The 27368-nt window shown below is 37.4% G+C and overlaps 1 protein-coding gene across 2 annotated transcripts; it reads right to left on the reverse strand.

The window, feature by feature from the left end:
* On the reverse strand, positions 1-26304 carry lbhl (LBH regulator of WNT signaling pathway, like). 2 transcript variants are annotated; one of them, XM_049483649.1, is made up of 4 exons: positions 25945-26304; positions 10765-10846; positions 7727-8012; positions 1-3067 (listed from the first exon to the last, which is right to left on the reverse strand). In XM_049483649.1, exons 1-4 carry the CDS (start codon positions 25995-25997, stop codon positions 2997-2999), a joined length of 492 nt encoding a protein of 163 aa, XP_049339606.1. In that variant the 5' UTR covers positions 25998-26304; the 3' UTR covers positions 1-2996. The 2 variants fall into 2 exon arrangements, with proteins under 2 accessions (XP_049339606.1, XP_049339607.1); XM_049483650.1 differs by lacking the exon at positions 25945-26304 and adding an exon at positions 13763-13976.
* Positions 26305-27368: the final 1064 nt, after the last annotated feature.

Below are 27368 nucleotides of genomic sequence, written 5' to 3' on the forward strand. Positions count from 1 at the left end.
CTCTTATTAATACCCTTTATTTTTTAAAAGGAACAATGAATGATCAGGTGTCCCAACACTTATACACACATATACAGTATTGATTAGATTGTGTTAATTTTTGTTAATTTATTAATCTATTCGTCTCATTGCTAGCTTAATACTAGTGCTCTATGTATCAGCGCTGCAGTAATGCTGTTCTCTATATATAGAAAGAAAGGTGGACGCATAAACATTTGGTACTTTAGCTTTTGGTACAGTATCTATTGCTGACTGGTAGCTGCTGCTGCTGCTGGTAGCATTTTTTTTATTATTTAAAGAGAGCTAGCTATCAATAAATTAAAATAAATGAAAGTAAACCATTCTGTACGCTAAAATACAGATGCTTCACAGTGCATGTAGTGTATACACAGTAATTCAAAAATGAAAGAAAGGGCCTGTATTGTACATTTTCTTTTTCCCTGAGGTTAACTTATGATATTGTTAGGGGTTTATGTACAAAATAATCATAGTTAAATTATTACAAACATTTTCCAACGTTCTTCATATACCTCACTAGAACACGTTTTTAAGTACCTTCATTTGAAACAATACGTTTTTGTTACTGTTCCTTTTACACTGTGATATGTAAATAGACTATGTTTTGACTGGCTCTCCATTATTATGTCTTATTCAAAAAGCAGCCCATACTAAAGCAGCCCAACATCCCCTGTTTATTGTATTGTGAATGAATGGTGCTACACTGCTTTAAACTGAAGATGTAAGACTTCACAAAAGAGAAAGTGAACTCTAATCAAGCTGGGGTGAGTTTCCCTAAACTGATCAGTCTCAGAAAATACAACAAACTCACGAAGGGCATGAAAAGAAAATAACCAAAAGCCAGTCCAGTATTATGGTATCACTTTCTATGAATGTCATTTCTATTAGACTCTGTAAACATGCACATAATCACACTTAACAAAGCATGCAATAATTACTTTTAACCACTCATGAATTAGACTTCTATTACACAGTATAATAACTTATATAATATAATAATATATTAATTAATAATGTATTATAAAGTCAAATGAGTAAGTCAAGAAAGTCAAGTGACAGGTATCTATATATTATATATATATATTATAAGAATCATGACAGATATGTGATATTTTAACCCAGACGTGTAAAATATTACAAGCACAGTTTATGATGCATTTTAAATCACAATTCATAATGTCCAATAAACATGGCTATAATGTGTTATGCATGTTTATAATGTCTAATGGATGCATTATAATGTGAAATGAATATGTTCATAGAGTCTAATAGACATATGACGTTCATAGAAAGTGTTACCCATATTATTGCTACTATTATACCAGAAATATATCAGTTTACCCAGATGTGCAACATATTACAAGCACAGCTTATGATGCACTATAATCACAATATATAATACATACTAAACATGGCTATAATGTGTTATACATTTTATAGCCATGTTTATAATGCCTTATGGATGCATTATAATGTGTAATGAATATGTTTATAGTGTCTAATAGACATATGACATTCATAGAAAGTATTACCCATATTATTACTACTATTATAACAGAAATATGTCAGTTTACCCAAATGTGTAACATATTACAAGCACAGCTTATGATGCACTATAATCACAATACATAATACATACTAAACATGGCTATAATGTGTTAAACATTTTAAAGCCATGTTTATAATGCCTTATGGATGCATTATAATGTGTTATTAATATATGTTTATATAGTCTAATAGACATGACGTTCATAGAAAGTTTTACCCAAATTACTTTTAAGAGCATATTTGCTGACAATTAATCGAGCTTTATTGAAAAATATCAATGTATTGACATGTGAGATATATGTGTGAGATATTACTTTTTAATAATAATTACATTAATACTTACTGATGTATAATTTTATATTTGAAGCTAATAAAAAAAATATATTTTTTTCCCCAATTTCATGTGACTGCTTTCCAGCAGGAATTAGCGGCCCCTGGCTGTTGTGTGCTGTAGTGCAAGAAAAACTCACTTAAAGAAGCAGTTTGTAAATAATCAGTAGATTTGGTTAATGTTCATTTGTGAGCATGTTTACATAGTACCTTTTTTGTCATTATTTTAAAATGTTCTGCATTGTAGATTAATACTAAAGTCATTCAGACTATGATGAAAAACATATGGAAATTATTTAGCAAATAACAAAGTGTTAAACAAAAAACAGAATATGTTTTATATTTAAACTTATTTAAGCATCTGAAAAACTTCTAGAACTTTAAAAGTGTCTTCAAGTTCAGTTGCAAAGACCATTAAAAACGTTAAGAGACGATGGAACTGGCACTAATCAGGACTGCCCCAAAAAAGGAAGAGCAAGAGTTTCCTCTGCTTCACAGAATAAGTTCATCAGAGTTAACAGCACCCCAAATAAGAATCACCTAAATACTTCACAGATTATTTTGGTTTGTTTAACACTTTTAAGTTACTACATTATTCTTTATGTGTTCCTTCATAATCTGGATGACTTCAGTATCCATTAACAATGTCGGAGAGAAGGTGTGTCCAAACTTTTGACTGGTACTGTATATATTTTTTCAACCTTTTAAGTCAATCTAGTGTTTACAGTATATACAATTCTCCAAATCTATGATATGGTATATGGTATCTGGTATATCAGGTTTAATATGTGAAAGTGGTGAATAAGATGGGTTTTTTAATATGACATAAAACCCTGTACTATTACCTAAAACATCATACAGTAGCTGCACTGGATGAACATCTTCAGTCATGATGCTGAAGACTGAAGACATCACTGGTTGTTGCATAGTGTTGTATTTTATTATCTTATTTACGTATCTAATAAGTCCAGTTTTTTGTGATACAGGATAATGTCCTTTTACAGAATGATCCAGCAGGATGTCTCTGGGCTGGGGGTTCTGCTAATGGGTTTCCCAGGATTCAGTGGTTTTGATACTGGAGGAGAAGCTGGTGCAGCAGGTTAGTTGAGGGCTGGAGCGCTCTCTGGAGGCAGGGTCGGGGTTTCATCCCTAAAATCATCAGACTGAAAATCTGTAAAAAGAAAAAGAAAGAAAACAAATTGAATCACCATCATTCATAAAGGTGGGGAGCACTCAAGAAATTTGAGAGAAACTGCAGTTTTTTTTAGTAATACAGTCAACAGTTTTTGTTTAAAAAATAGGACAATTTCAGAATCTGTGGCCCAATCACATTTCTCTTTTGTACCCCAACCCCTCGTTTCGAGTGCAACCTTGGAACAGAGATACAAAAATAAGGAGTAAAATCCTCCCCTAAGAATTGGGACAACCCTTCACCCATCCAATCCAGATATAGCTATAGCCGTTTAGGGCTAAAGTTCAGCAACCTAGCTGCTGCTTAACTAGTTAACTAGAGGAGATGAAGTTAGCTTTTATTTTATTTCATTTTTCTGCTCCACCTTAACCACTGCAGACTCTGCCATCTGTTGCGCCATTTAAGGTGGAACAGGAAAGTTAGCTAGCTAGCTAACTACTGAAATGAAGTACTAGCGATTTTTTCCTATGCTTGTTATGAAGAAAATAGCCATAAAACATTAAAACTACACATTAAACTATGCTAATATAGTGGTTTCCGTAATTTTTAACAGAGAAATACACAAATTTGTGGGTTTTTTTTTGGCTGCTTTTGCCGCTATATTGCTAGTAATTCTCATGATTCCCTCTGTTTTAAAAGTTACTCTGAAAAATCTTAGTTTGAAAGGGGCCATGTAGAGTCAGGATACCCTAGCCCAGGGGTGTCCAAACATTTTTTGTTGGGGGCAGAAGGAGAAATATATTTGAAGTCACGGGCCACAGACTCTATAATAAAACAAATAATGAAATATACCACTTTAAATAATACATTTCCCTGATTATTTTCATTTACACACCATTTTACTTGACTTACTATCTTTATCTATATTTGACAGTGTTGTGTAAACTAAGATTTTTCAAATTGATGTTTAAATTTCATGATGTCTCTTATTATTAAACTCTTTAATTACGGCAACTTTCAGACTCATTTGCCCTTTTTCTGTGCTAAAACTGCGCACTCTCTCCGCTTTTAGACTCTTTGGCCTGTTTTTTTTTGCGCTAGAAATGCTCACCCTCTCCGCTTTTAGACTCTTTGTCCAGTTTTTTTCTGCGCTAAAACTGCACATTCTCTCCGCTTTTAGACTCTTTGACCTGTTTTTTGCGCTAGAAATGCGCACTCTCTCCGCTTTTAGACTCTTTGACCTGTTTTTTGCGCTAGAAATGCGCACTCTCTCCGCTTTTAGACTCTTTGACCTGTTTTTTGCGCTAGAAATGTGCACTCTCTCCGCTTTTAGACTCTTTGACCTGTTTTTTGCGCTAGAAATGCGCACTCTCTCCGCTTTTAGACTCTTTGACCTGTTTTTTGCGCTAGAAATGCGCACTCTCTCCGCTTTTAGACTCTTTGACCCATTTTTTGAGCTAGAAATGCGCACTCTCGCCGCTTTTAGACTCTTTGGCCCGTTTCTGACACCTAGCGTTCAAACTTTGAATCTCACATTATAAAAACCTGCTTAACAGCGGGCCAACTTTCATTCTATTTCTAAAGTACCTTGCGGGCCGCTCCAAAAAAGGAAACGGGCCGCAAATGGCCCGCGGGCCGTAGTTTGGACACCCCTGCCCTAGCCCTAAGTTCAAAACAGAGGAGTATGACTAAGTTTTAGGGTCAAGGGGTAAAATGTGATTGGGCCTTTTAAATATGTTTTCCCCCCATTGTATATAGGTATATATCAATCAGCCATAAAATTAGCACCACTGACTGACAGTTAAAGTGAAAAAATACAAAATGTACTGTAAGATCTGTCAAAAGAAATGTCTAAAATGTGTTTATTTCTATTAACAATATTTGCTGCTACTTTCAAAAACTATAAAATCTCTACCTCAGTAACTGCTGTGATTATATATGTTCTATATGTTACAGTACGTTACACATCTCTGCACCTTATCCTCACTATACACTCTATTATACCGTATCTGTACTGCACTGTCCTGTCTTTAAATTGTCTCATCTTTTGTATTTATTGTAGTGTTATAGTCTTATGTTGCACTCTCGTCACTCCTGCACTTTATGTTGTCTATTGCTTGTTGTTCTATGTTGCACCATGGTTCTGGAGGAGCGTAATTTCACTACACTGTGTACCTGTACTCAGATGTAATAACAATAAAAGCCTCTTGACTTGACTTGAAAAGGTGGATGCATTAGAAAGCGAGTAAACAGTCAGTTCTTAAAGGCAATGTATTAGACCTGAAACACAGTGTATGCAGGAAACATCCAACAGCAAAACTAAAGGAGATGCATAAAATAATTGTTAACCTACAGCTCTGGAACAAATTAAGAGACCACTCCAGTTTCTGAATCAGTTTCTCTGAATTAGCTATTTATGGGTTTTTGTTTGAGTAAAATGAACATTGTTGTTTTATTCTATAAACTACAGACAACATTATTATTGTCATATAGTATTGTCATTTAGAGCATTTATATTTAGAAAATGAGAAATGGCTGAAATAACAAAAAGATGCAGAGCTTTCAGACCTCAAATAATGCAAAGAAAACAAGTTCATATTCATAAAGTTTTAAGAGTTCAGAAATCAATATTTGGTGGAATAACTGTTTTTTAATCACAGTTTTCATGCATCTTGGCATGTTTTCCTCCACCAGTCTTACACACTGCTTTTGGATAACTTTATGCCACTCCTGGTGCAAAAATTCAAGCAGTTCAGGTTGGTTTGGTGGCTTGTGATCATCCATCTTCCTCTTGATTATATTCCAGGGGTTTATAATTTGGTAAAATCAAAGAAACTCATCATTTTTAAGTGGTCTCTTATTTTTTTCCAGAGCTGTATTATCAAAATGCTTATGTTGTTTAATTTACTCCAAATTTAACCAGGTAGCCAAGACAATCTATAAGAATGTGGCTTGCAAATTACCCTAACCATAACAACCCGGAAATGTAGTAATTCTGGTGGGTAAATGTGGAGTACACAGCAAAAGGCCAGTGTTGAATTTCTGGTGTAAGTTGAGTTATTTTCAGATATGCTGTAAATATTTCCCAACACTGATGTTAAAAACAGAAGAAGGTGTTGCTGAAGGGTGTTGTAATCAGATAACACCATCTCAGAGTTCTTTAAAGTATGTAAAAATAACTTGGGTGCCGGGTGGCCTTTAAGTTCCACAACCGTACTTCCAAGATATTTAATTAATTGGAAACTACAACATTTAAAGTGTATTTATCAGACATATAAGTTAAAAATGTTAATGTAACCATATGTTTGTCTATTTTAACAAAATATATATTTTCTCTAACCCATCACACCATTCAGTTCACCACCTATAAAATTAACAATCAGTTCCTTTGACAGATTTACCTAAATTTCAAGTTTTATATTGTTGTGATATCAGGCTCAAGATTTCAACTCTGTCATATGAACAAATAATAGTAAACAAACTATATAATATATAAGCAATAAACAATAATAAGCACAAAATGTACATTTTATAATTCCATAACAATTCCAAATTTATTGTGGGCTACTAGGGCTACTAACATTCAACCCCAACACATTAATCCCTGACACATTCAGGACCGTCAGATTCAGCCCTGTTACATTTAACCTCTGTCACATTCAACTCTGACATATTCAATTATGACATATGCAACCACTATCAGATTAAACCCTGTCAGATTAAACCCCGACACACTTAATCCCAACACATTCAACCCCGACACTTTGACCCTAAAACATTCAATCCCGACACTTTCAACCCTGTCACATTCAACCCCGACACTTTCAACTCTGACATATTCAACCCCAACACTTTGACCCTAAAACATTCAATCCCGACACTTTCAACCCTGTCACATTCAACCCCAACACTTTCAACTCTGACACTTTCAACCCTGTCACATTCAACCCAAACACTTTCAACCTTGAAAAATTCAACCCCAACATTTTCAAACCTGAAACATTCAACCCCAACACTTTCAACCCTGAAACATTCAACCCCAACACTTTCAACCCTGAAACATTCAACCCCAACATTTTCAACCCTGAAACATTCAACCCCAACACTTTCAACCCTGAACATTCAACCCCAACACTTTCAACCCTAAAACATTCAACCCCAACACTTTCAAACCTGAAACATTCAACCCCAACACTTTCAAACCTGAAACATTCAACCCCAACACTTTCAACCCTGAAACATTCAACCCCAACACTTTCAACCCTAAAACATTCAACCCCAACACTTTCAACCCTGAAACATTCAACCCCAACACTTTTAACAATGACATATAAAACCTCTGTCATAATAAACACGTCATATTCAACCCTGACACATTCAATCCCGACACTTTTGACCCTGAAACATACAACCCCGACACTTTCAACCCTGAAACATTCAACCCCACACTTCCAACCATTGATATATACAACCTCTGTCAGATTAAACCCGTCACATTCAACTCTGACACATTCAATCCTAACATATTCAACCCCGACACTTTCACTCGTGAAACATTCTACCCCGACTCTTTCAAAAGTGAAACATTCAACCCAACACTTTCAAACGTGAAAGTTGACAACCTCTGTCAGATTCAAACCAAAAGGCTAATTAAATCTTAATGTTGATGCATAATTTTGTTAACCCATCTTTGCCCACCTAATAGAGAGGTTTCCTGTCGCTGGTTGATGATGATGGAGGACTCTTCCTCCTCCTCCTCCTCCCCCCAGTCTGCGATGTTGGCGGGGGGGATGCACTGCTCCAGAAAAAGGTCCTCGTCTTCCTCGTAGTCATCCTGCTCCGGAGGCCAGCGCAGTTCTCCACTCTCCACCTCGCTAACGTCTGTGGGCTCCACCACGATGGAGGGCAGCCTCTCCTTCCCCTGCTCCACACAAACCAGACCTCCATCTGAACCCAGAACCGTCTCCACCGGCTCCGGGAAGATCTGCACAGATAGAGAGAGAAAGCGGAGGGAGAGTGAGCATGCAGGAATATAAACTAAGAGAAAAAGAGGAATAGTTGGTTGAAAAAAGGAATGGGTTGACAGATCGGGTTGGATTGATGAATGAATGGTTAGACATATAGATGGATGGATGGATGGATGGATGGAAAAACAAGACAGAAAAAAGTATCGACAGATAGACTAAGAAACTGGTGAATGAAAAAATAGTTTGTGTAGGTTTACAGCTGAATGAATGGATGCATGAATATGTAGATGGATGCACAGGAATAGATGGCTAAATTAATACATAAATGAATCAATGGTTGGATGGATGAATACATGAAAAGATTAATAATTAGATAAACAGACACAACAGATGAATGGATGAAAGGATGGCTGAATGGATGGATGTTTAGATGGATAATACTTAGGGATTGATGGATGTACAATTAGTTGGATGATTGGTAAAATGGATTAGGTGATTTATGAATTATTCAATGGAATGAATGAATACATAAACATGGGTCAACATATGGGATTGGTGAATAAATCAATGAAAAGACCAATGGGTGGATATATGGACAGACAGACAGACAGATAACTAGATTAATGAATAATTGAATACATGCAGTATATAAATAAAAAAGATCAATAGATGGTGGGATGGACAGATTGGAAGAATATATGAGTGGAAATATGGAAGGATAACCAGATAGATGGCTGAATAAATGACAGGACAGATGGACAGTGGGACTGATAAATGAATTAATGACCAGACAGATATATAGAGGGACTGATAAATGAACAAATGGGTGGACAGATGTATGGATGGATATTTAAATGGTTAGATGGATGGACATGCTGATGGACAGACAGTAAGTAACATAATACAGTAAGATGATAAATCCTGCACCTAACATTTTACAGATAGATCAACAAATGAATGGTTGGATTGGTGTATAGATGAGTGAGTAAATCAATAGGCAGATATATCAATAGATGAATTAATGATAAATAGATATGTCAAAAATAAATGAAAGGATGCATTAATTAAACAATTGAATGGACAAATGAATAGATATAAAAAGTAGTGTGCTGTTCACGCTACATGACTGGTTGTCCTGTACAAGTGAGTCCTTCAGTTGTTGTGACTTTTACTCTACATGACTGATTGGTGACTCAGGGACATGAATAATAAGATTTTTAATAATGGGAAATCACTGACTCAGCTGGCCACTCTCCAAAAACATGTATTATCACAAGAACACACCAGAACTAAACACATGCGAGAACTAGCGATGCCATGGCAGAGAATCTCTAGAGAGGAGAATAAAGCTGCTTTGTGCCAACACCTGTTGTAAAAAGCGCTATACAAATAAATTTGATTTGATTTGATTTGATAACCATTTTAAGTGAGAGCAAAATTTTTGGAACATACGAAGCAACTAAGTAAAATCTATATAAAATTATGTGCTTATGTACTCCTTAACACAGAACAATATTGAATGTTTAAGTACCACAAAGATTATTTAAGATTTTGAACTTTAGTTATAAACCTTTTAAATGTGCTCTGGCTGTACATCACTTTACCAACCAGTCATCCCTCAGTAGCTCTTTACTGTGTAAAACCCATTTACTGTAGAAAAATGGAAATATACAGGTACGCTTTCTTTACTTTTTTAATTAAAATATATATTATTCTACTTACTTTTATCTAAGGGATACTCATAATAAGTAAATATTTCCTATTTTAACTCATCCTATTTGTATTCATAGAAATAGAATTTAGTTAGGCTGTTAGTAGTTACTGCTCTTGACTTCCAGTCATTGACTGGTTCAGATATTTAGCATTCCAAATATTTTCCAGTGGCTCAGTGAGAGCCTTTAAGTAGTTTACACTGCAAGACTGAGCGATCGCCGATTTGCTCCCGAGCCAAAGTTTTTGTAGGTGATGAAAGTCAACAGTCGGCCACTGGAAAACTGGGATCAAATTGTGTAGTGTGACCCTGGCATAACAGGAAATGTTTCCATAACTTTCTAACACCATCTACAAGTTCCCCCAATGTTAGAAGAAAACAATGGCACAGTAATGTTGATAGAACGATTGTGAATATCAACGCTACTGTGATTAGAACTGTGAAATCACTTAACCCTGCTATTTACTGTATGTTTCCACATTACCAACATGGAAGTGTTAAAACTGTTTATTACTCAATAAATGCCAGATATAAGTGAAAGGAGTTCTGCCTCCACCAGTCTTTTCCTGTCTCAAGCTCTCATCTGGGGGTACACACAAATCTTATACTACCATACTGATGCTATGGAATTCTGTCACACATAGCTAAACTAGCCAATCAAATTATAAAAGGTTTAATTAGCCTTAGACATACACAGCTTGTCTATTTTCTGTGTGTGTGAAAAAAAATGAAATTGTAATATTTGTTGTTCTGCAAAAGTCAATAATCCAACAAGTCATGATATCAATTACTGAATCTGTGTATTAATGATTATATGACTGGAGTAACATAAATGGTGTTGTGTCAATACAATATGTACATTTGTAGATGTATGGTAGATATTATGCAAAAAATAAACAGTATGTTCATTAACATTTTTTTTTCTTTGTGTCAAGCAGCAGAATTGTGATGTCGATGCTGAAATAATATATTTTGCAGGTCTAGTGTGTGAGATTGTGTGTAGGTGTACTGTGTGTGTATGTGTACTGCGTGTGTGTGTGTGTGTTTGTTCAGTTTACCTGAAAGGGCAGTCTGTCCCCTTTCCTCTGCAGTGGAATTTCATACATGGCTGAATCCTCTGCCCTCAGCTCCTCCACGCATCTGTTCCACACAGAAAAATATATAAATAAATAAATCAGGATTTAAGGGGAGAGAATCAGGACTATTTACAGGCTGTGTGTGTGTGTGTGTGTGTGTGTTAATGTGTGTGTATTTTACACTAATACTGTAATGACAGATTTGGAGATGTGCCCGTTACATCACACACGGGTGACTTTGCGCAACAGATGCTTGCTCCCTCGCTCCTGCCTTACTTTTACTCTGTTCTCTATAATCCTCTGTTTAACACACACACACGCACACACACACACAATTTCACACATCTCTCCACATCCTGAGGCACCTGCACAGTTCTGACCCACTTTTTTTCTGTATTAGTTCAGATAAAGACCGCAGGAAGTACACGCCCCTCCAAAAACCTCTCCCACATTCCACCGCACTTCACACCGAGAGAATATTTTAATCTTTTTTTTTTTCCAACCTTTACTGTTTTAAAATTGTGATGACGGAAATAGTGAGAAAACTTTGCATAGTACATGACTAATAACCCTTCTTTTGGAAAGTTTGAACATGGTCAAATATGAGCATTAGTGTTGAACAGGTTAAAAATATATATAAATTCAACAAGCCTGGATCCGAAACATCCACCAACTCATGTATTTATACATATGTGGGGACACATACATATACTGGGCCATCACAATGCCTACTGAGCATTCCAGCACCAACACATAAAATGCAATCACAGCCTCACTGGGACAACAATCATGGCTGTTGTAAGTCAGGGTGATACACTGACAGCTTAAGTTGGCCTAAGCAGTGCCAGCTGACCTGATCTTAATCTGTATGCATGGCTCTCCTGCGTGCCAGGGGGCTGGATTAGATTTAGCACTTGACTAGAGACTGATCACATCAAAATGGATTACACACCTCCTATCATCATTTTTCATTACAGCAGACTGAGGGAACAGGGGAAATTACATATTGTCCCTTTACAATATAAACAATATGGTATACTGGCACCCTGGTATGCGGTTAGTTCGCTAAAATGCATAGTTTTTATTTTGGAGGAGACTAATTTGGTGATGTTTTGTTTTGGTGGTCCGGTGCAAATCATGTGCAGCTTATGTTGTCATTAACTTATATTCCATTACTTTACATTAACCTTTTAAAGTCAAATAGTGATATTGAGTTTATGAGACCCCTGTAACATCAGCCTTCCACTTCTAATAAATACATTTGCCTACTTGTATTGACAGCAATATATACACCCATCAAATCCCAATAGAATATTAATGCTAATAGAATAAAACTCCTTAAGTAGGATATACACAAACTTTAAAGTGCTGGCTCCATGCTTAAGGCTAGGTGTGGGCTAGAGAGGTAAAAAGCCTCTGATGGAGCTCCATACAGTACATTTGAATGGAGGAAGTTGGGGGTGCGGTGGGGTGGTGATAATCAAACATTTTTAACTCACTCATGCCCTTCTCACTGAATTCAATATATTCTTCCCATTTCACTGTTTGTTACCAGTAAATGTAAAAATTGCAAATTAAAAAAGAAAAAAGGAGGTTACCACACACAGAAACTGATCGATGCTGGGGATCTTTCAGATGGCCATGAAGTGTCAGAGTACCTCAGAATGAATTAGCCTACGTAGAGAGTTGGGGTGAGTTGTGGTGAGTTGTGCCAGTTTTTACTTAATGTGACTTAAAAGCAAGCCCTTGACAGTAATGCTTCCAACTTATATATATATATTTCAGAATGTGGAAAATATAGCTTTCTGAAAAAAGTGGTCTTGTGGTACAATTTGAAGACAATAAACGATCCGTTCCCGTTCACGCACCTAATTTTGGAACCGCGTACAATTTTGCGAAGTACTGAGGCAGGGATACCATAGGTCTGCCCCACACCATGACGTGCAGCCCCGGTCTGTCCCAGCTGGCTCGCGTTGAACCGGCATAAACACCCTGCCTGGGGCAACATGAACCTAAGAGACTAAACTTAAGCAACAAGAGCCGTACTGGGCCGTCATTATGTTTCTTTAAGTAAGTTTTGGGTGTTGATGGAGGGCATTTAATGCTTTGATGACATCTCCATATGTGCACCTAACAAATGGACTTTTCCTTCTCCACCTTTTTCACTGCTCTGTCCATGTCCTCTAGAGGAGTGAAAGCCCTGCCTGTCTTCCTTTTATAACTTAGTGGCATGTGTCTGTTTCTATTTCTATTCACAGTTTTAGTTATAACAGATACTGAGTTACTTAACCCAGGCCCTTTGTCACAAATCACCCCAACTCCACCATTTTGAAAAAAAAAATTGAGCTAACATCATGCTAGCTCTATAGACTCATAGTGTAGCTTACAAAGTATTAAAACATTTATAAAATGTTTTCAGTTTTTTCTATATCACAAGAAATAAAAATCTTAACCAAAGAAATGTTACTTTGAAAGGAAATAAAAAAACATTTATTTAAAGTAAATGTGCTTACTTTTCATGCACAAAGTTTCTTTTCTTTGCAGGATGAGTAAAATGTCTGAATCTTTAAAAATGTGTGTTTTTTTTATGGTTCACTAGTGGTGGCACAAATCACCCCACTTTCCCCTACTGCTCATACTGGTGCTTTATTTCCCTCAGAGCCAAAGAAACATTAAGTCGCACGTCAACTTAAAGCGCTAACTATCTGTGTAAAAGTTTAACAGTCTCTGTTCCCAGCGAGGTTTATCTAACACAACAGTTTTTACGAGAAAGAGAAGAATTAAAGCACTAGCATAGAGCACACTAACACACTGTATCTAGCTAGCCAGGCTACTTAGCTGGGCTGGCTAAGCTAATGAGCTAACATAACTCAGTTTGAAAACTCTTCACAAACGTACACACAAGCACTCGAGATGAACATCAGTGTCCTTATGATTCCCAGTTTGGCAATCTGGCTGAACATTACATGGCTTTGCTTACCGAGCTGGGAAATGCTTAGCTCTCCTCTACTGTTTAACTGCTGCCTCTGCACTCCTCCTTTTTCTCCCTCAGGATACCTCCATTTTTGTACTACTCCCCTTTACTTACTCATTCTTCCTGTGAAACAGTTTTAATGGCTTTTTAAGCTGCCTTCTTGCAATTAAAACAAAGAAAATACATTAAATATGTACTCTAACTATGTACACAAGACATAGTATTATGTATTATGAGCTATTTGTTTATTTTTAAACCCATTATTTTAATATGTAAAAGCTATTTCTCTGTGAATGTATTTTAGAAATAAGGGTTTGTATTTTTGTATTTTAAGAAATACTCAATTATACTTAATTACATAAATACATTTATAAGATAAGCCATGTTTTTTTTTTGCCCCCCCTTGGTTGACAACTACATACCGATTTAAAATTACTTTTTTAAACATGTCTTGTCATAATATACAGGGTTAAATAGTTAATCAGTGTACTAGCTATGTGTTTTAACTTGTTTAAAAAAATGTTGTAAGCAATAAATATATATGGCATATTCCACCAAATCTGTGCCATTTCTGTCCCCAGGAAATGACACATATAAATAACTTTAAAATACATTTTTCTATTAAGCATAGTGTCTTGTACATTGGCCTAATTACAAAAGTAAGTATGGAATTAAAATAATTAATAAAACTAATTAGAACACTGAAAAAATAGCATTTTTACCTGTCCCCACACTCTACACTTTACCATGAAACAGAATTATTATTAAAATCCTTCAGAGATGTATTTTTGGATTGTTGTGTGACTCCAAATCCCATCTATGCTTTAAAAATATTTCTTCATAATAAATCTGCAATATTTCAGTTAAAATATACATGTTAGTGTTTCTGGGTTTTCTCTCACTCACACATAGCCGCCATTTAGCTATTTTTCATGTTTTTGCTAATTCTATGCTAAAAACACAGTCTTGTTACTTTCAGTGATGTTACTCATAACTTAAAGAGTAACAGGACTGAGTGCCAGTAACTGGCCTGCGTGTCAGTAACTGGAGTGAGTGCCTGTAATAGTATTGTCCCTGGTTTATTGACTTATTAATGTGAATATTAGTTTGTTTGGTTTACCATTTATTCATTTGTTTAATAAATAATAAGTTTAATAAATAATAAATACATTTGTTTAAAAAATTGCATGAATTGCATACATGCACATTGGGTTTTCTAAAACATGCAAAGCCATTATTACCTTTTTAAGAAGAACTAAACGAGAAATTGATTAAATTTATTTATTAATAAATGATCAAGTGAGATTAAGATTTTTTCTGGTTCTCTTCAGGCCACTGCAGTTTGAAATCTGTGAGGCAGCTTCAAACCCAGGCAGCAAGAAGACTTACAATTGGCCAAAACGGCCTCAAAAGATTAATCGCTTATCATGTTCTGTTGATGAAGAGTGGAACAATGCCCAGTGGGTATGGAGGGATGTGTGAGTGAGAACTAGAGAGAGAGAGAGAGAGAGAGAGAGAGAGAGAGAGAGAGAGAGAGAGAGAGAGAGAGAGAGAGAGAGAGAGAAAATACGTTTTTTTTTTTCATCCTGTTTGAAATCGGTTAATGTCCTCCAGTGGAGTTAGGCAGGGATTAAGAGGGCTTAAAGAGCTATTATAAAAATAATAATCCAGAATCCTTTGTTTTTCTCCAGATATGACATATACATGTACATCTTGCTGCTCCTAGGGGACTCCCCCCTGACAGGGGACAGAGATGAAAACATATATGTGAAATGCTGAAAGGGGAAATACACAGGACATATTGAATCCGTGTATCATTCGTTCATTTGATATTCAATTGAGAATCAAAATCGGAAAATTAAAAAACCAATTCGTTTTTTCGTTTTTTCGTTTTTGAATATAATACCAAAAAACGAATAACGGCTTGTATTTTGTATTTTTATTTGGTTATCCAAACAAAAATTGGAAATTTAAAAAACGGACCAGGAGCCGAATTTGATTTTGATTTTGAACTTGACCCATTTGTGTGCCCCGGAAGTTACTGATTTGTTTATTCTTGGTGGGTTTCTGTTGCGCGGGAGTTCACTGCAGTGTTATCTACACAGTCTGTATTGCTGTAGGCAGCATGGCCGGACTGGAACCACATTCTGGCCTAATTAAAGATCTTTTTGAAGGTGGTAAGACGCATGAAGAGATTTCGTGCACGTTGCAGCAAATGGGGATCCAGCGATGTTCTGCAATGAGTGTTAGAAGGTTCTGTGTTCAACACGACCTTAAGCGAAAAAGACATGTATTTTCTGTTGTCATATCGTCTTCTTTCACTGCAACGCGTTTAGTTCCTCTGAACAAGATAAAACTCTCCATCCTCAACTCCATCCAAAGCCTACAGCAATACAGACTGTGTAGATAACACTGCAGTGAACTCCCGCGCAACAGAAACCCACCAAGAATAAACAAATCAGTAACTTCCGGGGCACACAAATGGGTCAAGTTCAAAATCAAAATCAAATTCGGCTCCTGGTCCGTTTTTTAAATTTCCAATTTTTGTTTGGATAACCAAATAAAAATACAAAATACAAGCCGTTATTCGTTTTTTGGTATTATATTCAAAAACGAAAAAACGAAAAAACGAATTGGTTTTTTAATTTTCCGATTTTGATTCTCAATTGAATATCAAATGAACGAATGATACACGGATTATATTGGCCCATCTCGGGGCATTTAAAAACTCTCAGGTTATTTTTAGCTCACAGAAAGCATGCTTTTCTCAGTCTGTCAGGGCACGTCAGGATGTAGCATCTGCACAGCTGGGACCTCACGGTAAAACTGCATTAAAGCATTTAAAGAAAACCTGAGTGAAGAACTCCAAATTGACCTAAAGACAGAAACATGGAGTATAATATTATTAGAAATGATGGTCAAAGGACCTGCTGTTCAAAATAATAAAAAATGACTCTAAATGATGCCTCTGCTGGACACAACAAAAATAAAAGACATTTAAGAATGTTAAACAAAAGTGTTGAACATTTTATTTTTATCATGACTGTATCATAATTACCAATGCTGAGCACTTGCTTAGTCAACTTCTATTTTACATTTATTGCTGCTCACTTGGTGCAATAAGTAATTTTTTACACTTTTACACTAGGGTGTAGTAAAACGTGATAAAGTGCATAGAATTTGTCAAATAGCCAGCCTCCGTTCACCCCTAGCATTCTGAAATACAGCTCTTTTAGCCGATACTCCCAACAGGCTTACAATGCTAGTGATAGGGGCATAGTACAGCCCATGCAAAGAAATGGCTATTTTTACACCATTAACAATCTCAAAGTAGCTCCAAACTTCCTGACATTTAAAACTAGACACTGAGAACTTTGAAAGTGCACTAGTAGTTTATTTAAAACACTGTTTTATACACACTGTAGCATGATGTCTTTCTCCCTCTGTCACCATCTTGAAATTAAGCCACAATAATCGACTGATGAGCAAAAATGTATAGATAGAAAAATGCTATAGAATATTATAAGAAATTATGCTAAAATGACCTGTTGTTCAAAATAGGATAGACACATAGTATATATTAGGACATTATGGTAAAGTTCTGTTCCAAATAAGAATAAATGACACTAGTGATGCTTTAGCTGGAAACAGAAGAAAATGTTAATATTGTTCATTTGTATTATGACTGTATGAAAAATAACAAATGCTGAGTGCTTGCTAAGCCAGCGTCATTTTTACATTTATTGCTGAGAATTATTTTTAATGACATTTTATGGTTTATGGAATTTTGAGGCCCTGACATTACAAAAAAAGTAAAACTAGAAACACTGAAAACTTTAAAAATGCTCATCACTCAAAATTAATTGATTTAAAGATAAATTAATTTAAAGAAGCCGACACTCAAGGTACTGTGTTTTTTTTTTTTATTTTATTTATGATTTTTTCCAATTTTGGCTATCTAATTGTCCCACCCTTTTGTGCGTCCCCCATCGCCAATGGCATCTGCGACCCTAGGAGGATGTGGACGAGCACATGCCTCGTCCGACACACGACACCCCCTTTTTTCGAGCTGCTGCTGTTGAATCATTGTTGAATCAGCTAGCGTGCTCGGAGGAAAGCACAGCGGCTAGGTTCAGATACATCCGCTCACAGATGCCACGTCCCGCCCGGCGCCACCTTTGAGAGAGATGGGGAGGGATCCATCTAAACACCCGGAGGGAGCAAGGCCATTTGTGTTCCCTCTGAGCGCCGGCAGCTGATGGCAAAGCTGCATGAGCAGGGATTCGAACCTGCGACCTCCCGCTCATAGTGGCAGCGCATTAGACCGCTGGACCACTTGGCGCCCCCAGAAAGTGTTTTTAATAAACTAATAAATCTGTGCACCTTTAATGTTCTTCAAAGTGCCTTTTTTAAGGTCAGGACTCTCCTTATTCTACCAATGAAGTTTGGAGCTACTTTGAGTTTGTTAATGGTGTAAAAAAAAGAATTTCTTTGTGTGGACAATGCTATGCCCCACCCACTAGCACTGTAAGCCTGTTGGGAGCATCGGCTAAAAGCTCTGTATTTTGGAATGCTGGGAGTGAACGGAGGTGGGCTATTCAACAAAAGTTAATACTTGTTATTATGTTTCACTACATCCCAAGTCCATTTTATACTGGATTTCTCCTCTAAGTATAAAACTAGCATTTCTTGATTTTTATGTTATTATGTCAAAATTAATTTTGACCAACATCTCTTCATCCTTTAGAAACAGACCAATATATGTTAACTGGGTCTGTTTTGATTGGCAGCAGCCTGGACTGAAACACTCTTTATGACTTCTTTTTTTCTTTTTTGCAAGTAGGTAAGTGCTGGTGTAACCATGGATATAGCTAATAAATTAGATCTATAGAGGGATTTTATCCTGCTTTTCTTAAAGTAATTCTGTCTACTGTCCTAGAAAGGCTTGCTATCTGATTTTAAAGCATTGCTGTGAGGATTTGATTGCTGCACAGTTTACAACACAGGTGCACTGCTCCAGAGCTCAATACTGGGGGGTTTACACCCTTGTTGCCCACGCCACAGCAATAGGTATAGTGCCTAAGTAGGTTTTAACCAATCTATGTGTGAATAGGTTCATTCAGTTACATTCAGTTTTTACCAATGTTTAGTTAAATAAAAAAACAATATTTAAAAAAAATAAAAAAAAAAAATTTTATTTTTAAATGTATCCACTGATATTTGGCCAGACCAGTGGGTCCTTAGAGATTTACCTCCCTGTGTGCAACATCTGGAATACTAAAATCCTCACTATCACAGTCTATGTGTGTCACCTGCATCTGTGACAGATCCCTGCAGGGCTGTGTGACGTCAGCACTGAAGCCGAGCGCTGGGTAATCCAGCCTGGCCTTCCTGCTGTCAGTGGTAAAGTCATTAACAAGCTCTCCATCACACAGCCTACTAGCACCAGGATATGGGGCACTGAGATGTGTGTGTGAGTGTGTATTTAACTCATGGTCAGAATTAAAACATTAATATTTTGATTCTATTCTATTCTTATTTTATACAAAATACAAAATCTGACACGTTTGTTTTGTAGAAAACAGCCTATGTAGCTCTTTATATGCAAGATTTGGCGAACAAAAACAATGCCATTTTTATTTTAATTTTATTTTATTTTTTTATATAATTTTATTTCAAATTTTTCCCATTTTCTCACCAATTTACACGGCCAATTACCCAACCCACTCACTAGGACTCCCCCTATCACTAGAGATGCCCCAACACACTAGGAGGGTGAAGACTAGCACATGCCTCCTCTGATACATGTGAAGTCAGCCACCGCTTCTTTTCGAGCTGCTGCTGATGCATCATTGGCGAGCAGCATCACAGTGTACTCGGAGGAAAGCACAGCGACTCGGTTCTGATACATCAGCTCACAGACACCCTGTGCTGCGGACATCACCCTAGGAGTGATGTGGGGAGAGAGCGCCATCTACCCACCCGGAGGGAGCAGGGCCAATTTTGCTCCCTCTGGGTGCCGGCAGCTTGATGGCAAAGCTGCATGAGCTGGGGTTCGAACCTGCGACCTCCCGCTCATAGACGATGATATTTTTATCATATTCTCATTATATCTAATGCTTTGCACAATAATTCAGTAAAAACTTATAACTGCTATAAGTTATAAGACACCAAAAACATGCCTAGAGAATATTTTAATAAATTGAAAAAAATCTGAAACCATCATCAGAATATATTTGTTCAATATTACAGTATGTCAATAAATTGGAATGATTATTGAGTAATGAATAAATGACTAATTATTTTAAGATACTCTCATTAATAGCATTTTATTTGGTCATTTTTTGAGATACTGTCTAATTATTTTAGGATACTGAATACCTTTTTTTTGACAAACTAGGTCATATTATGCTTTCTCTGTATATTGAAAACATTTCTCATTATTTTGAGAAGCATTATGCTTGTGGAAATGGCAAAGATGTGCTTTTGTACACACTGTCTGCACAGCCATGTAGGACAGATTTTCCCAAAAGGTCCCAAATGATGTAAGACTGGTCCACTCTTTGAAATTAGACAACATTTTAGGGTCTCACTCCCTCCCTCCTCTCTCTCTCTCTCTCTCTCTCTCTCTCTCTTCTCATATTTGCTAAAATCTGGATTAGGACAAGACAAGAGACAGCAATAGACTGCATACTGAATGTTTTTTTTTTATTTAAGTGCGCTACTTCCTTGCTCACAAGTGTACAATAAAACCAAGCACCTAGTCGTGCAGACTGCTTCTACGCTGTAATTCCAGAAGTTGTTTGAACTCAAATAAATTTAGTCTGTTTTACATGAAATTGTATATTTCTAACAATACTCAACTACTTTGAGTTAGTTGAACATTTGTGGGCACATATTATACATTTAAACTGAGATCTTTGAGTTGAACCAACTTATAATAACTGAGTTTAGTCTGTTGCCATCAACAGCTTCTTTTCCATTGGCCTCTGTCACAATCGATTTGCATACTGGGTGTGTCCATCAGTTTCTGGCACTCACCATCAGTGTGTAGTGATTCCTCCCAGGCTAGGTTAGGTAAATTTGTAGATCACATATTATGATTAAATTTTTGGTCTTTGTGTTGTAGTTGTAGAATAAGTATCATTTACTGAGCTTCAGTAACTCTGTGTTCTCGCTGTGTTCTCAGTACTTTTAATTCTTTACTGTTTTCTTTCATCTACTTTTCTATGAGTATTTAAAAAAATAGTTAAATAAAACCAGAAAGAAGACTAAATACAAGTTCAGGAAAATATTTATTTTAAATATATATTTATATGTATTTGTTAAGTTCACTGTACTTGAAAATTATATTACATGAACTGAAAATGTATTAGGTAATCGGTTACAACAAACGTTTTGAATTTAGTCAACTTATCGGGTTTTACACACTTAAAAAAAAACAACAACTTGCATTTACAGGTTTTTTTAAGTAGAAACATATTTAACTATGATTTGAGTAAACTTATATAGCAAGCCTAAAGTGAACTTAACTTTTTTAAAGTAAGATCAACTTATTACATTTTACAGTGTACAAACATCAGTGAAAGAATGGTTCGCTCTCAGGAGCTCAGTAAATTCCAGTGTGGTACAGTGATAGGATGCAGCAACAAATCCAGTGGTAAAATTTCCTCACTACTAAACATTCCACAGCCAACTGTCAGTGATATTATAACACAGTGGAAGCATGACAAGAAAGACACAGCACATTTCTGGAGTTCGAAAACCTGGAGTTGAACAAAAATGTGTGAAAGTGTTAAATTGTGTGAGTTTATTCTCCAACTTAAACTACAAGTTGAGTTGAGGGCAACTCTTTGGTGGTGTATCAGAGTATTTCAGAGTTTACTCCAAGTTGTTGAGGAGCGTGACTGAACTCTCTAATGGGCGTGTCCCTCAATCCTAGCCTACCATCAGTGTGAAATCTTGCCCACCATGGCTTTCTTCCATGGGGTATTTCATTACATTGTATGTAATGGTTGTTTGCTTAGCTGACGTGTTGTTGGCTAGAAGAGCAATTTACCATCTTCTGCACTGTAAAGTGTGGCAAAGTGCTGGCAATGCACTGAAAATGGCGGTGTCTAAAGTATTACAATGTTTTTAGATAATATTATATTAATAACACAATATTTTTTTGAATTTATTGTTAACACTGTGAAAGAGTTAAGGTTAAATGAACTCCAACTGAGAGCTGTATTTTACTCTAGATGGGATAAATATTTTAACTTCTGAACAGAGTTAAAAGACCAGAAAATACCCAGAAAAGAGTTGCTTTAACTCTGTTATAGAGTGTATTTGATAGTCACGCATATTGTATACACTTATAATTAATTGATATCAACTCTCAGTGAGTTTATAAAAAAAAAAAAAAAAACATAATTTGCTGTGCAGCAACTCAGCCACAAAGTGTTCAGCCACATAAAATGACAGAGCGGGGTCTGTGGCTGCTGAGGAGTCAATCGCTAACTACAGACCCCCAAACTTCATGTGATCTACAGATTAGCTCATCAACAGCAGAGCGTAGAGAGCTCTAAGGAATAGGTTTTAATGGCCGAGCAGCTGCAGCCAAGACTTAAGTCAACGAACTTAATGCAACGGACTTCTCGTCCAACAGTGTCTGACCTCACAAATGTAAAAATAATCTGAAAAATGATTAAAACACACATAAACACACTCCTAAACCTTGTGTAAAGCCTTTCCAGAAGAGTTAAAGCTGTTATAGGTGCAAAGGGAGGTCCAAAATCATATTAAACCCATTCATAAGGATTAAGAATGGGATGTGGCACTAGTTCATATACCGTATTTTTCGGACTATAAGGCGCACCGTATTATAAGACGCACTATCAAAGAACGCCTATTTTCTGCTATTTTTCCATACATAGGGCGCATCGCATTATAAGGCGCGTTAAGTGACACTAGAAAGGGTGCCTATATCAAAGTGAACAGGGGTGGCGCCATGTTTCCCTTCCCCCACCGGGGGTGGTCACTTGCCGGTGGAGCGTCTCAGTATATATAAATCTAGCTCTTTCAAAGTCAAACGAGTGCTGGATATTAATCTACACAGATTCCTCTCCTGAAAACTGTTTATTTGGGTGAGTAACCTGCTTCAGTTTATTTACAGTAAGCTTAGATTTCCAGATGTCCACTAAGGCTTGCTGCACCAGCGTTAGCATAGCTATCCGCTAGCACGCTAGCTAGTCACCTAAACTAGTAAAGTTAACCCAAACTTAAACGACAGCGTTACACTGAGTAATCCTGCGTGTTCTGGTAAGACAGTGAGATATTAGCTAGCGATTCGTCCCCCGTAGCTTGTTTTAACACGGTAAACAAGCAGATTACAGGCTGATAAAACTCACCTCTGAGAGAGTTAGCGCTTAGCATCTAGCTAATGCTAGCCAGGCAAAGCAGCACAGACTTACAGGCCGATAACTCACCTCTGAACGGTGAACGCTTAGCGATTAGCATCTAACTCTAATAATACTGCTCCAGCAGTATTAAAAGTGCTAAATTTAGAAAATACTGATCTCTGAACAGTGAAAAAGCTAGCTAGCTAAGCGGTTAGCATCTAGCTAATGCTATTGCTGCTCTGCACGGAGTGTGTGTTTACTGCTCCTTACACCTGGCGGGTAAAATTTAGATAATACTGATCTCTGAACAGTGAATAAGCTAGCTAATGCTATTTGCTGCTCCAGCCTCGGAGCGGCACGGCTCTGCACGGAGTGTGTGTTTACTGCTCCTTACACCTGACGGGTAAAATTTAGATAATACTGATCTCTGAACAGTGAATAAGCTAGCTAATGCTATTTGCTGCTCCAGCCTCGGAGCTGCACGGCTCTGGACTCTGTATAGCACTGAAACTCTGTATAACGCTGCACGGAGTGTGTGTTTACTGCTCCTTACAACCTGACGAGTAAAATTTAGATAATACTGATCTCAGTGAATAAGCTAGCTAGCTTAGCGGTTAGCATCTAGCTAATGCTATTGCTGCTCAGCCTCGGAGCTGCACGGCTCTGGACTCTGTATAGCACTGAAACTCTCTATAACGCTGCACGGAGTGTGTGTTTACTGCTCCTTACAACCTGACGAGTAAAATCCATACAAAAGGCGCACCGTATTATAAGACGCACTGTCAATTTTTGTGAAAATTAAAAGTTTTTAAGTGCGCCTTATAGTCCGAAAAATACGGTACTTGTGTCAATATTCTGTATATATAGTATAAACATATCTTCATGGAACCATAATAATGGTTATATATAATAAAGAAATTTACGTATATAGTAATCACTTGGCAAACCCAATTTTCTGCGAATCTCACAAAAAGTGGCAAAAAATACACACCTTTCATCTCTTTCTACTTACCATACAGTGCAGAGGGGCTAGACTACACAGCCAGGTCTGGGGATTAGTGAGCTAATTTTGGATTTAGTTAAGATAACAATGCTAACAATTAACTTAGGGATTAGATATCTGATCTGTTATCTCTGCATTGTAGTGCATAGTGCATTTGATCACCACACAGACATACACAAACACACACACACACACACTTTAACATATATAATTTTGCTATAGAACTGTTCATATTTTCCCCACACATTCATAAGTCTGCCCTGATTATCCCTCATGTCCAGAAGCAAGTCAAGCAAGCCTCAGGCCATAATCATAAAACATCATGCCCTATGGAGAGGCCAGAGTGCATAATTTGGAGTTATAAACAGCAATTATGTACAAACATTGACAAAAGTCATGGGACATGACTTCTGCCATGTCCGATGGAAGCTAATAAATGCTGCACTGAGCTATGGGAAATGTGTGTGGTGTCTCCTGCATTGAACATGGTATGTGATTTCTGCACTTGTCTTGTCACATGGACAATTCCTACCAGATGCGGCTGGTCACAATCATTACCACTCACTGCACTGTGAACTGATCCTTCTCTATAATAGATAGCTTCTTGATCAATACTTTTTAATTTGCTATTTTAAATAACTACATTACATGGACAAAAGTGTTGGTGGACACGCCCTCATTTATTATATCCTTTGAAATAAAGGGTGTTTTTATAGAGTTTGTCATGCTTTTGTTTTAATAACTGTCTACTGTGCAGAAATGTCTTTTACTAGATTGTGGAGCATAGCTGTGAGGGTTTTTATTGCATTTAGTCACAAGAGCATTGGTGAGGTCAGGATGTTGGATGGTCATCACCCCGACTTGTCCACTACTCCCCAACTCCTCAACTTCCCATCCAAAAGTACTTGATGGAGCAAAATCATTTCAGAGAATGAAGTTCCACTGCTCCACAGCCCCCTAGCCCATATATGTTGTTGATGCAATGGAATTCCATAAGAGGTCATCAGACTAGTTGGAGATGACAAAAAGGCTACAGTAACTCAAAAACAAACATCTCAGAATGAGCAACATGTCCAAATATGAGTCAGCTGTGCTACAACAGCAGCAGGCCACACCAGGTTTCATTACTGTCAGCCAAAAACAGAAAGCTGAGGCTGCAGCAGAACCACCAACACGGGGAAGTTGAAGACAGAAGAAATGCAGCCTGGTCTGATAAACCTTGGTTTCTGCTATGAAGTTGAGATATGTTGTGGAGCAGTGGATCTGTGTTCTCAGGATTGATGAAGCTTTTTCCGATGTTTTTTGGATAGGGAGTTTGGGACGAGGAGAAGAGGTGATCGTCCAACTTCCTGTTATCACTGAATGCAATCAAACAAAGACAAGGCAAGAAAACAATATTGGCCTATTTGTTCTGGACATACCCTTGATTTGAGACGAAACTATATATGATCTGGGGTCTAAACAGTTTTGGTTATTGAGTGTACATGCCCTTTTCAAGTGTGTGTAAAGTTTTGCCTCTTCAAAGTCACTAAGCTAGTGTTGTCTGTGTAATTGTAGGCCCTGGTTGTTATTACCATCATTTTAATTCAGCAAATTAGTGTGCACATTCAGACTCTGGCTGAAAAGCACTCATGAAAGTACTACAACTTATGCTATTATTCAATTTTCAACACCTTCATGGCTCTTCACACCTCTGCTCTAATGTTTGCACATTCTATTCTTCACATATTCCCAGAATCAACAACATGATTCACTGCGTGCTTTATCTCTAAGCCTAGAAAAAGTGTCTATAGGTCTCTTACCCATCCGTTGAGATGCATCCATCCCCTGGACTGTTGCAGTCTATGCAGGGCATGATGATTGGGGCCAGAGGGGGGCAGCTCCCACAGCACTCCCCCTCTATAGGCCCCAGTGAGGGGCACTGGGTCTCCAGGGCGCTGCCCGGGCCAGTGGCAGGGTGTAGTGGGCTGGACTGGGCTGGAGGAGGCTGGATGGGTACCGCAGGGAGGTTGGCAAAGGGATGATCAGCAGAAAGTGAGGGCAGCTAGGTGTATATTCCTTTGAAACTGTCCCGAACAAGAGTACCGGTCTGCTCTTCCTCAAGCTAACAACATCTGACACTCTTTTTTCCATTCATCCCTCTCTCTCTCAGCCCCTCCCCTCTATCTCTCTCTCTCTCTCAGCAGAAGGGCTTTGTCAAGGAGCTGGATTAGTGTCTGTGTCGATTAGAGCTGCAAGGCTGATGACGTCAAAGTAGCAGCGCCGCCCTGCTGGAAGAGCACTGCAACTGACTAAACACTGCTTCAGAGCTCTAACACTGACTCCAACACTGATTCCTAACACTGATTATATACTGACTCAACCCTTACTCTAATACTGACTCCTAACACTGATTATATACTGACTCAACCCTTACTCTAACACTGACACCTAACACTGATTATATACTGACTCAACCCTTACTCTAACACTGACTCCTAACACTGATTATATACTGACTCAACCCTTACTCTAACACTGACTCCTAACATTGATTATATACTGACTCAACCCTTACTCCAACACTGACTCCCAGCATTTGACTCAAACATTGAGTGCCAACACTGACTACAACTCAAAACTTACCAAACGCTGAATTCAACACTGGCTCCAAATCATTCCAAACATTGACTCCCAAACTTAACAAACACTGGTTCCAAAAGTTACTTAACACTGACACCAAAACCTGACAAAACACTGACTCCAAAATGTACCAAAACTGATTCAAAAACCAAGCACTGGCTCAAATCATAGCAATCATTGACTCTCAAACATACCAAACACTGGCTTCAAATCATACCAGTTATTGATACCCAAACGTACCAAACACTGGCTTCAAATTATACCAAACATTTACTCCCAAACTTACCAAACACTGCCTCCAAAAGGTACTGAACACTGATACAAAACATGACAAACACTGACTCCAAAACTAGCGAAACACACAACTTACGAGTCCAAAAGTGGCTAAACACTAAGACCTGCCAGATATTTTGGAGATGCCTTAACCCAACTGCCATCTAGTCATTAAGCACTCAATGTTGACTGCCAAAACACGTCCAAGTCCAGCACTGATTCCAACTCTAATGAAACACAGTCACTTTAACACTGATTACAACACTGATTTCATTCTGATTCCCAACATTGATTCCAAAACTTACCAAACACTGACTCCAACACAGACTTC

Source organism: Astyanax mexicanus, chromosome 9 (genome assembly GCF_023375975.1).
Source record: "Astyanax mexicanus isolate ESR-SI-001 chromosome 9, AstMex3_surface, whole genome shotgun sequence".
Classification (NCBI taxonomy): Eukaryota; Metazoa; Chordata; class Actinopteri; order Characiformes; family Acestrorhamphidae; genus Astyanax; species Astyanax mexicanus.

Excerpts from the sequence above, each read along its gene's own strand:
- lbhl (XM_049483649.1), bottom strand. The coding sequence starts at position 25,997 with ATGCCCTGCATAGACTGCAACAGTCCAGGGGATGGATGCATCTCAACG. Across the intron at positions 10,847-25,944 it reads GGATGCATCTCAACGGATGG|ATGCGTGGAGGAGCTGAGGG; the intron begins GTAAGAGACCTA and ends TGTGTGGAACAG. Across the intron at positions 8,013-10,764 it reads GGGACAGACTGCCCTTTCAG|ATCTTCCCGGAGCCGGTGGA; the intron begins GTAAACTGAACA and ends CTATCTGTGCAG.